The sequence below is a fragment of the Enhydra lutris genome, unplaced genomic scaffold (assembly GCF_002288905.1).
Source record: "Enhydra lutris kenyoni isolate GAN:26980312 unplaced genomic scaffold, ASM228890v2 scaffoldscaffold19, whole genome shotgun sequence".
NCBI classification, from domain to species: Eukaryota; Metazoa; Chordata; class Mammalia; order Carnivora; family Mustelidae; genus Enhydra; species Enhydra lutris.
Genome location: NW_019154103.1, coordinates 19,244,595 through 19,257,081, shown reverse-complemented (window position 1 = coordinate 19,257,081; position 12,487 = coordinate 19,244,595). Strand labels below are relative to the sequence as shown.

The 12,487-nt window shown below is 36.9% G+C and overlaps 1 protein-coding gene across 1 annotated transcript in view; it reads left to right on the top strand.

Moving 5' to 3' along the window:
• The window catches only part of LOC111148337 (multiple C2 and transmembrane domain containing 1), a 525,636-nt gene that overhangs the window by 320,758 nt on the left and 192,391 nt on the right, over positions 1 to 12,487 (top strand). Inside the window, exons 9-10 of the mRNA XM_022504845.1 lie at positions 2,228 to 2,398; positions 5,353 to 5,483. Of these exons, the coding sequence (XP_022360553.1) occupies positions 2,228 to 2,398; positions 5,353 to 5,483 (302 nt within the window). The remainder of the gene's footprint in view (positions 1 to 2,227; positions 2,399 to 5,352; positions 5,484 to 12,487) is intronic.

The following is a 12,487-nucleotide window of genomic DNA, read 5'->3' as shown; positions in this document are numbered from 1 at the left end:
GTAGAAGATGATTTCACATATTAACCGTGCAGGAATATCTAGACTGGAATGTCATTCAGGTATAACAACTCACCTCCCTGGAACATTATAGGAACATTAGGAACATAATACTTAAATCATGATTACTTTTAGACCGAGGAGAGAGTCTCTACCCCGAAGACCAATATGGGGAGAAGCTCAAGAATAAAGGTCAGAAATACCGGGTTCTAGTCACACATCCAACATCTGTTAGCACAAACCACACTGAGCCTCAAATTCCTCATCATTAAAATGGAAGTAGCAGGCTTTGTCTTGTCTTGCTCCTTCAGAGGGTTTTAGTGGAAATCAAGTGATATAAGGCACACATACACACTTTGAAATTCTACAGCTCTGTATAAATGGGTCGCTAATAACTCCTTGGCCTTTGCTAAGATAATTATTTCTTCTTACTTACCCCAAATTCATTTTTCTTCTTTCCTTCTTTGCCACTCATATTCCTTAACAAATGTTCAGACCCAAAGTTTAGAATCTGTTTTTCTAGAGTCTGTAGTTAGAGGTGATCTCAAGAGCAGCAGAACTGGATAGATAGAAGATAGATAGAAAATAAATAAATAAAAATGCAGTTATTTATTGCTGCATTATATACTAATAAGTAGCCTGAAATCTTAGAAACCCTTCAAGGTCACTTGGTGCACTCAACTTTTCTCGTCGGATAAATCCTTGGTTCAAACAAAAGCCAATGCAGAAGGTCAATGTGTAAGACAGACAAGGGCAGAGGGACTCTAGCTGAAGTGGGGCATGGAGTCCTGTGGAGGTTACAGGTGTTCCCTGAAAGTGTGATGCACCCCAGAACACACTTGACCACTGCTCTAGGAGCTCACGGCAGTGTGGGGTGTGGGGTGTGTAGACGCAGGCCTGTGTTGGTGTTAATAAGGCAGAGCCATCAGGCCGTTCACAATTTACTTATCACCAAGACAGGGAAGTAGGCAATGTGATTTAGAAAAATTTACATTAAAATGTTCAAATATAAAAAGTATTGTCTTTTGAAGAATGTAGTTCTCCTTTTCCTAATAAAAGCAACCTGAAATGCATTGTTTTTCATAAGGATAGATTAAAAACAGTGATGGCATTAGTGTGGTAAAGGAAAAAAGCAGGAATTCAAAGTGAGAGAGGGAGTTACACAAAATAGGCTATGACTTTATACTGTTGATGTTGAAGGAATTGGGCCGAAAGTAGAGTTAATCCATAATTAAGAAATGGAGCACTTTGAGGCGGAGAGACGTGTTGAATTTCTTCATGAAATGACTGTAAGTGAAGACAACATGCTTGACAATATGAAGGAAACAGCAGTTTTTATAGTACTGCTTGTTTCTAAATCCAAATTGAAAAGATTTTAACATTTTGGCGACTTTGATTTGTTGTATGTGCTGTTTAGTTCAAAGAGATTATGCAGCCGTTTTTAATTTCCTAATTTTCAAAAATTGCGACTTTGTTCCCCAGCTTGAATATTGTGATTTACGGTAGAGCATGATAAAAATCATTAAGGAACATGTTCAAGAACTAGAATGCAAAGTAATTTCAGAAACATACCCACCAATATAAATCACATACGTAATTTGTAAAATTTGCGATACAAGTTTCAGCATAAACAAGACACCTCCTATGGGCATATTGATTTCGTCTTCTGTTCCACGGTACCCTCTCTAGAGAGCTGAACCTCCGTTGTCTCCTAACTTAGCAATGAAGAATTTTTTTAAATTGTCTGCACAGAGCTCGTAATCTTACAACTAAAACCCACCACTAAAACCAACTTGTAACCTGATAAAGAGAGCTTCAAAAACCATAACTAATTAAAAATTAAATATTCTTATATTTAAAATGTGGTTGAGGTCTTTGGTATTTATAATATTTATTTTTTACGTATTTTAACACTGGCATCTTTGACACACAGACAGATATTCTCTGATAATCTTCAAGTATCTACATCTCATGACTTTAAGAGTTGGAAAACAACTTTGAGCATTCACCTCTTGTAAAAAGCAACCTTAAATTTATCATGAGGTGATAATTTCACATTTATTGATTTTTTTTCAATGAATTAATAATAATCTGTAAATTATGGGGTTTTTTTTCAATTGTAACTACCCTTTTTTTTAATTTTCAAATTGTAACAGGACAAAAGGTAATACCAAATGAGGTATTTCAGTTTAAAACTCAAGAGGCTAACTCTGTTTTCCTTTACCAAAAGTTTCAGACCCAAAGTTTACGTCTATCAGACGTCCACAGAAAATCACAGCTTTGGAGAGGAATAGTCAGCATCACCTTGATTGAGGGGCGAGATCTCAAGGCAATGGATTCAAATGGGTTGAGTGACCCCTATGTGAAGTTCCGGCTTGGGCATCAGAAGTACAAGAGCAAGGTAACCATATCCCTTTCGTGTTTCGTATCCCTTTCGTGTTCCTGTCAGTATTGGGAAGGCAGTGGTGAGTTAATGGCCATGCTCTAGGAGATGAAGATGCTTCTTAAATGCTTAACAGAGATTCTTTCGAACATCGGGTCAGCAAACCCGACCAATAACTGTACTGTTGCATTTCTTACTTAATGTGCTCTGTGACCTGGCGTAAACTACTACTGTGTCTCAACTTCTTCATCTCTAACACAGGAGTTGAACTTACCTATTTAAAAAAAGAAAAAGAAAAAGAAAAGAAAAGCCGCAACAAACCTAAGTTAATGCCTGGCACATAACATGCTGAATGTTGGCTACTATTATTACTACAGTTAGTACTGGTATCAGTACTACAAATAGCATTATTTTCCATATCAAAAAATCTTTGTACATTACTATGAAACATTTTATTCCAACTGACTTGCACCAATGCAGATTACATTTTTTTCCTTTATTTATTTGGAAAACAAAGGGCCAAATTTCTGTTGCCCATACTAGCAGCATGCCATGGTTACTCTAACTCTCCATGTCCCAATTTCCCCATCTGTAAAAACGTGAATTAACATAATGCCTAGGGACGCCTGGGTGGCTCAGTTGGTTAAGCATCTGTCTCCAGCTCAGTTATGATCCCAGGATCCTGGGATAGAGTCCCATGTTGAGCTCCTTGCTTTTCAGGGAGCCTGCTTCTCCTTCTTCTTGCCACTCCCCCTGCTTGTGCTCACTCTCTCTTTGGCAAATAGATAAAATAAAATCTTTTGAAAATATATATAAAAAATAAAAATAATGTCTACCTAATAAAGTTATTGAGAAGATTGAATAAATATATGTTATACATGTCAAGGGCTTGGAATACTGCGTCATCCATAATAAATAATAAATGGTATTAACGGAAAGATTATCAGCAGTAGTAAGTATATTGTGTAATAACAATTATATTAGTAGTAGTAATATATTAAATAATCATCTTAGTATCATATTATTGATAGAAGTAGTAATACTTAGTAAAGGTCAGTATGGTCATAGTTCTATTTGGGGCACATGTCTTATTTGTGTTGTATCCAAAGACAACCTTTTGGGGGGCCTGTCTGGTTCAGCCAGAAGAGCATGTGACTCTCAGTCTTGGGTTCCTGAGTTTGAGCCCCACATTGGGTATAGAGGTTACTTATGTAAATAAACAAAAACTTAAAAAAAAAAAAGATAACTTCCTAAATGGTCACCTTCTACAGCTGGCATTCCTCACTTGGGACAAGCATCATATCTGTCTTGTATGAAAAATCACATTCTACTTTGATGGGAATGTCTTCACTTTGACATTACCATTTTCAAGAACTTTTGATAAATAGCCTGACAAGGTTCCTTCTGGCACAGGAAGTTTTCATCAGTCGCTAGGTAGTTAAAAATATCAAGGAGCTGATTTGTTGGTAGGCAGTGAAAACTACTCTCAGGCTGATTGGTTTCCTTATCAAGTGCCCACGTGGAGGGGGAAGGCACCACTTTGGGCCTCAAGGAAATCATATAGGGAAGACAATCCTTAAAAAAGAAACTGAAAAATTAGGCTCTTAATGGCCAAATAAGTAAGACAGACTATTCCCCAAAATACCATAGAAGTGCATCTGAGCCCGATAATGATAGGTTTGAATTATCATAGGATCCTCAAGTGCCATCTTTTTTTTTCTGCCATGAACTTAATAACATATTTAAAGAAACTACTGATTCCAAAAATAGGTTCCTATGACCATTTCTATCTTGTCCTTTATCAATTAACATCATCTCCATGTTCTGGTAGGCTTAAAACATCACTTATTTTTATAGTTCTGCTCTTTAGGTATGAAATATGAAACCCAGCTATGGACATGTGTCTCTCTTTGCTCTTTCTTTCATGATATATTGCTGACTAATTTCAGATTATGAACTTTAAAAATTATGATTCATTTGTATTACCTTTGCACATAACATACTTCATTGCTTTCAAAGTCTTTACATCTGAAGATTTGTCTCATACATTCAAAAGAGAAAAGGCCACTGCATGCCCTCCTGCTAAAAAGAAAGAAGAGGGAAACAAATATGAAGGTTGTTTAACCCAATGGTGAATGAAATTTCAAAGCACCTCGATATGGGTCACTTTATTCCTTGATTCTACCAGATGTCTTATCTGAATACTTGAAGTTACAAAATTGCACTTTGGATAAGATATCTTTTTTGTATTTGCAACATACAGATTATACACACACACTCGTATTAATTCACAGACACTTTTGACATATTGCTTTGGGGAAAGAGACCTGAGGGTTTAATCAAAGACCTGAGTCTAGATACTAAAGCATCAGTTACTTCAACTCTAGGTCTCAGTTTCTCCAGATATCAAATGGGGATGAAACATAAATGTTCTAATTCTAACATAAATATTTGCCTGACCACCCCAGAGTTACTTTCTGTTTCCCCCTGCTCCCATAGAACTTCATGGTCTGGGATTTTTTCGTGTATTCAGCTCAGAATTCCCATGTGTGTGGGGAGTAAGGGAAAAAAAAAAACAACCTGGGAATCCACATCTCCCTTTATTGTGAGATGACAGACTGTGAGTTATATCTTTGTGCATTAACCAATTATGTAAAATAAATGCTAGTATCTGAGTGAGCTATTTCACTATAGACTACTTGCCTTTTCTGTATAATTCATATGTCTCATCTCTTATTCAAGATGACGAAAGGGTGCCCTTTGGTTTTCAGGACATATCCTCGAGGGTTCCTTCAGATGATATGCATTAAAGATGCTAGACATCTAATGACTCATTTCCATCATTTCTGGAAGCTTTTGTTCAAATCTCACACGTGCTTTACTAGATAGCACCTTAATTTTTATTCAATGACTTGAGTTAATTTTTTTGAAAGACTGATATTGATGAGACAACAATTCTTTTTTTTTTCCAGATTATGCCAAAAACTTTGAATCCTCAGTGGAGGGAACAATTTGATTTTCATCTCTATGAAGAAAGAGGCGGAATCATTGATATCACTGCCTGGGACAAAGATGCTGGGAAAAGGGATGATTTTATTGGCAGGTTTGTATGATTTGGTATCTTTGGATCACCCCAGAGATGGTGAAGGTTGTTAAAAGGATAACTGCTTTATCCTTTATGGTTATTGCAATTGATCTTTAATATTTTGAAGGAAGGGATCTGACCATGGTAAAACAATGCTTGGGTGAAGGGAAAAATAGATTTGAAGACTGACCAGTAGGTGGCAGTTTTGACCAGTTGATGGATAGGCTATCAGAATTTGGTACCTAGAAATTTTTTCCAGGTGTCAGAACATTATGCGTAAAAGTTACGGGAATTGAGAAAGAGGAATCTCATTTGATGTAAGATACCTAAACAAAGAGCACGGTCATTGTAAAGTGATCTGAGATAATACTACTTTTCATAAAGCATATTGTGAGACCATAAAATGCATTGTTTCCTACCACTCCCTACAAGGTAGAGAACCAAACTCTTAGGAGTTCATAAATCTGTAGATTTCTCAAGTTTTAGTGATGGCAAATGTAAGTGAGACAGATCCATATTAATCTAATAATGCAGTGAAGAAAGGGGTGTTATGAGGCTTAATGACATCTCTCCACAAGGACAAGTTTATTTCGAATTGCTGCTTGAATTCCATGATTTGTTTTCTTGCTTTAAAAGCTATTTCTATTTTTTTATATGTATGTTCCTTTGTGGCAAAACACATCGAGACCCGCCAATATTAAAATAAAACATAGTGTACAGAAGAGCTTGGTAGTTTAGAATAGTCTTTTTTCATTGCAGTTCACATGAATTCCAAGTCTCTAAACATACAGCCCGAAGAAATGCATACACACCAACAATAATCAAGGTCATTGTATGCTAGAAAAGCAAGAATTCAACCTAACGTGTTTATCTCTTTGTTTTTTTGTAATTCTGAGATATATTTTTTTAAACATTGGCTTTCTTTATAGGATTATAAAGTGAGAGGTTAAAGAGTAGCTTCACTTAACCCATGTTTTACTTATAAAATGAAACAGAAAAAACTGTTATAACCTAATACTGTGTTACATTTCAAGCCTTTTAAAATGATGAGACTTCATTGCATTTCCCCCCCTTTAGTAAAACATTATTTTCAGAGTTTTCTTTAAGCTCTAACTTGTTCTTTTTGGAATATATCACCAGCTTAAGTTGCTTAAGTATACATGTGTTAATACACTGACTACATTTCCTTATGGTTATATGTCTATGTTTCTGTCTTCCTCAACATGCTATGAGCTCATTCAAGTAAGTGCTGTCTAGCTGTTCCTTAAAGAACTAAGTCATTTTCATAATTTAGAGCAACATTAGCCATATTTGATTACCATGAGATAACCAGAATGATTGTCATGTGTAACTTGCTGCCTCAGTCTCATTATTTTATATCCACACTTTGTTATGTTAGTAATATAAGGAAGTAATTGCTACCAGGTACTGCCTTCCTGTACTTCTGAGTTCATATCTCCTGAAGTATAAGTTATCATACCTTTTTCTATTTTTTCCCATAATAACAGGTATACTTTTATGTATTTTTTTCTTACTTTAATTCTCAGCCCATCTGGTATTGACCTTTCCCTTTTCCTCACTTGATAATATTGTGAATTCTTCAAGGCCGTGGCTAATTATATTACAGAAATGGTTGGCAGAGAGGTGAACTAGTTTTTCTCGTCTCACCTTGTTGCTATGGGTTTGTCCATAATTTTGCAAATTTTGAGAGAGCAGTGACAATTAGCTGATACGAAGAAAATAGGGATTGTTCTAGATAATAGGGGGAGGGTGCTAAGGAAGTGTTCTGAAATTTGGGAGAGAAGAAAACCATCTTTGGAGCTTTGTGGTTGGCGGGCATGTGGAGGGGCTAGGCGAGTGGCGTGCCTGAGAGGACATGGAAACTCAGGGCCCTAACCCCATACCTTACCTGAGTAGTTCTCATCTGGCTGCTCCTGAATTATCTCCTTTTATAATAAACTAGCAATCTAGTTGGATGTGTGTTCTCCCTTTTCACTTTTTCTAGCTCTCGGAAGTGTTACCACCTATGTATAGTGTCTGACTTGGGCTTTGCCTGGATTGTTAGATGAGTTGTTTATATTCACAGTTATTACACAGGAGAACCCAGCGAGTAGAATCACTTGCATTGCTTTGACAGACACAACTTTATGCTCTGCTTCCCAGTGTCTTGGTTATATTAACTGGCTTGGGTGGTGATTTCAAATGCTACCACTGAAGAGTTATAGGTTTGGTTTTTTTTTTTTTTTTTAATTCTCATTCATTTTGAATGAATTACTTTTATTTCAAGTCACGTTTTGTTCTAAGTATAATAAAAAAAAACTTACCGGGCATCAACGTCAGTTTTTTTTTTTAAAGTCCATTTTTGATCATATGCTAAACATAATAGCCTATAAAAGCAATTTGAGCCAAAAAATTTAAAAGTACATCACAGTTCAGGTGTAGACAGGATAACTCCTGGGGCAGCTTCTGAGTATCAGAGAAAGCCCATTTACACAATAAAGGGAGTTATTGTCAAATTTTGAGGTAATCACAAATGTTCAGTAAAACCTTTTTGTACACTCACTCTGCTAATTTAACCAAGATGCCCATTGCAGAAGAAGGAAATGGCTATGGTAAATCATCACTTAAAATCTATTCAGTGTCCAGATAGCACCACAAACTCTAGGTTCCTAACTTTATATTTATTAAGTTGTACTTTATTTTTCTATTTAAATTCAATTAATTAACGTATAGTGTGTTATTTATTTTTTTTTTTTTAGATTTTTTATTTATTTATTTGTCAGAGAGAGAGAGAGGGAGAGAGAGCAAGCACAGGCAGACAGAATGGCAGGCAGAGGCAGAGGGAGAAGCAGGCTCCCCGATGAGCAAGGAGCCCGATGTGGGACTCGATCCCAGGACACTGGGATCATGACCTGAGCCGAAGGCAGCTGCTTAACCAACTGAGCCACCCAGGCGTCCCTCGTATAGTGTGTTATTAAGTTCAGAAGTATAGGTCAGTGATTCATCAGTCTTATATAATACCCAGTGCTCATTACATCACGTGCCTTCCTACTATCTATCACTCAATTACTCCATCCCGATCCCTCTGCTCTCCAGCAACCCTCAGTTTGTTTCCCACGATTAAGAGTCTCTTATGGTTTGTCTCCCTCTCTGGTTTCATCTTGTTTTAATTTTCCCTCCCTTCCCATATATCCTCTGTTGTTTCTTAAATTCCACATATGAGTGAGATCATATAATTGTCTTTCTCTGATTGACTTATTTTGGTTAGTATAATATGTTAAATTGTACTTTAAACACATCTTGCCACTGAAAAGCAAAGTGTTATTATATCTTAAGTGGTAGGTAGAGTAAAGTCACAGTGTTTACGTGAAGGTTGTATGGTAATGGTGGAAATAATGCAGATTGTAATAGAATTTCTTGGTTCCTTGGGTAGTTTAGATGAGAACTGACTTACCTTCCATTAAGTGAAATTTCTGGGAGTAAAGTAACAAGAGCAAAATTCATCCTTCTGCCTTGTTTTGCAAGCTATCATTGCAACATTTTTTTTATGCCCTATTAACTTTTTATCATTTACTTAGAAATACTTTTTACATGTAACTAATGTAAATTTAAAGTGTACCATAGTTGATTTGATACACTTATACATTGTAACATGATTGTCCTTGTAGCTCTAGTGAGCACCTCTATCACATCACACCATTATTTCTTTTTTGTAATGAGAATAATTAAGATATGTCTGTATTAACTTAAAAATTAGAAACAATTCTGGGAGTTGGCTGGTGGCTGGTGAATGAATTTTAAAGTTGGCCATGAAGGATAGCACTGTACCTTGAATGGCTAATAATGTTTTTTTAAGGGTGCTATCTAAATTCAGTCCTAAACTTGAGAATGCTTGTATGGGTTGATTTATCTACATAGACTAGTTTATTGTGTTAGAATTTTGTTATTGTCCCACTTTATTTTCCAGTTTTGGTCAAATATAATGATTTTTTAAAATGTGTTTTGTAAATGTATGCTCACTAATAGGCTTTTTTTCTTTTTTTGTCATTATAAATACAAGGCTGGCTATGAATGAAAGGGCCACTTGCAAATTTGGAGTGTTGATACAGTGAAAAACATTTAACACTGAGCATTACCCACTGCCATTCCCATTTGAACCCAGGCAGTCAGGTTTATACCCCTCCCCGCAACAAGCCACCCACACTGTTCTTGTCAAAGTCACCTGTGACCACCAAGACATTAACTCCAACAGCCAGTTTCCAGCCTTCATCTTACCTGACTCAGCAGCAGTACTGGGTTTGTCACTTGCTTCTAGGACACCACACTCTTTGTTTTTCTCTTACCGCATCACATATTCCTTCTTGGTCTTACTCACAGAATTTTCCTCTCTTGTTTTAGTTCTGGAGAGCTTCAGAGCCCCCTCCTTGGGTATCTTCTCTGTCTACACCTGCTCCTGTATTGTCTCCATCCACTCCTATACTTTCCGATATTGCCTGAGATTGATAGTAACAAACAGCTCCTCTTCATAACTCTTCTCTGGACTCCAGACTTCACCCCACCTGTCGGCTAGATATCTCCACTAGAATGTCTGATAGCCTTCTCCAGTTGAGCAGGTCCAAAACCAAATTTCTGATGCCCAATATCCCCAAATTTGTTCTTCCTTTCAAACTCTCCCTTGTTTGTTGTTAATGCCAAAAACCATGGAGTCTTATTTGCTTCTGTTCTTTCTCCCACTCTTATCAAATCCATCGACAACCCACCAATTTTTCCTTCCAAATATACTCAGAGTCCACTCCTTTCATTATCTTGATCATTATAATTCTGATTGACGCCATCATCAGCTCTCATGTGGACAATAGCTATAGCCTCCTGTTCTTCCTTCCACATAACACAAATAAAATAATTTAATTCCTCTGCTCAAATCTCTTCAGTTGTTTCCCATCTTAATTTGGGCAAAACTTGGGTAACTTTTTTTAGTGGCCTATAGTGCTTCACATGATCTAGCCCTCTTACCACTCTACCCTGAACTTCTGCTGTTCTGCCCTTCCCTTCTTCTGTTCCGTTCCACACTCTTCGCTCTTCCTCAAGCACATCAGACACCCTTCCACCTCACAACCTTCCCCACCATCCATGCTCCCCCTGGCTTGATTCTTTACCTTCTTTAGGTTTGTGCACAAAAGTCACATCAGGGAAGCATCCATACCAACCCTATTTTAAATGCAAACCCCCTTTCCTTGTCATCCCCTTTCCCCTATCCTGCTTTGTTCTTCTCCATAAAAGTCATCACCATTTGACACATATGCATTTCACTTACTTATTTTATCATTTATTTCCCATTGCTAGAATGATGCCCATACTTCATGAGGGCAGAGATTTTTTTTTATAATTTTTTTTAAATTTATTTATTTGAGAGAGAGAGAGAGAGAGATCACAAGTAGGCAGGGAGGCAGGCAGAGAGGGGGAAGCAGGCTCCCTGCTGAGCAGAGAGCCTGATGCGGGGCTCGATCCCAGGACCCTGAGATCATGACCTGGGCCGAAGGCAGAGGCTTAAGCCACTGAGCCACCCAGGTGGAGGGCAGAGATTTTTAAGTGTGTTTTTTGTTGTTGTTGTTGTTCACTGTCACATCCCCAATACCTAGAAAAGTATATGGCATACAAGAGGTGTTTTATAAATATTTGCCAGATTTTAACTGAAATACCTGAAGTTTGATTTAATAATAGGAATTATGGCTCCTCCTTCTCTTAGTACAGTTGACCCTTGATTAACATGGGCTTGAACTGCACACATGCACTTATACACAGATTTTTTCCAATAAATGCAGTACTAGAAATGTATTTTCTCTTCCTTATGATTTCCTTAATGACATTTTCCTTTCTCTAGCCTTCTTTATTGTAAGACTATGATACATAATACTTATAACATACAAAATATCTGTTAATCATCTATTTGTATTATTGACACAGCTTCTGGTCAAAGTAGGCCAATAGTAGTTAAATTTGGGGAGAGTCAAAAGTTTTACATGGAAGTTCAGTTGTGCAGTGATATTGTTCAAGGGTCAACTACAAATGCATATTTGACAACAGGTGTTAATTCAAAGGCAATTAGAACAACATGACTCTGGCAGGTACAAAATTTCAGTGTATTTATACATAACTCAAAAGGGAATATAAATGAGTTAGAGTATGGAAGTATCTGAGTAATACTTAAAAAAATACTGAATTTTTGCATTTTTAAAAAAGTAGCCTATACATGTACCAAGATATTTATAACTTCTTCGTCATTCCAATATCCAGGGAGTTAATGCCATCTGGTGTAAACTTTACATGCAAAAAATAAATTTACCGTGAGTAGAGAGAAACAATAACATCAATGCCCTACAATAGGACACTGATACATTAGCTCAATATTAGGGGATAAACAGAGTGGTTCATATTGTGTCAGTTTTGCAGATGCAAAAAGTGAGGTGGGAGAAGAGGCAGAGAGGTCTCTCAGCTAGTACGAATCTGGGGTGATTGATATGAGATTCAAATCCAGGACTCCTGACACTGAAGTCCACACTCCTTTCACTTCAGTCTTATATTCAAAATGGTCTGAAGCCATTAAGCGCTCAATAAAATGCCAAGGAGTCAGTAAACCAACTTAGGTGGTGTACACAATAGTGCAAGTTTGAACAACAAATTCTACCTGTCGCTGAACTACAACAATCAAATGAAGGTGAAATAATGTTAATCTGCATGTAATTATTTAACTTTCTGATCACCTGCATTTTGGCAGGCAAGACGGACTGCCACCTTTACGATAATCAGCTAATAAATCCTCATGATTGTTACACTTTTATGCAGAGCAGTAATCTGAACAAATTGGCTGCTGACAGCTGCAGTAAATTGCCAAGAATGAGTGCTGTCAGAGAACAAGTTGTTTTTATGAACGTGCAGGATAAGTAAACCCCGTGTCAAGCAATCTTATTCAGTTGGAGTTGTTTGCAATCCAATATAGCAAGATTTATAATGTTATTTATTAG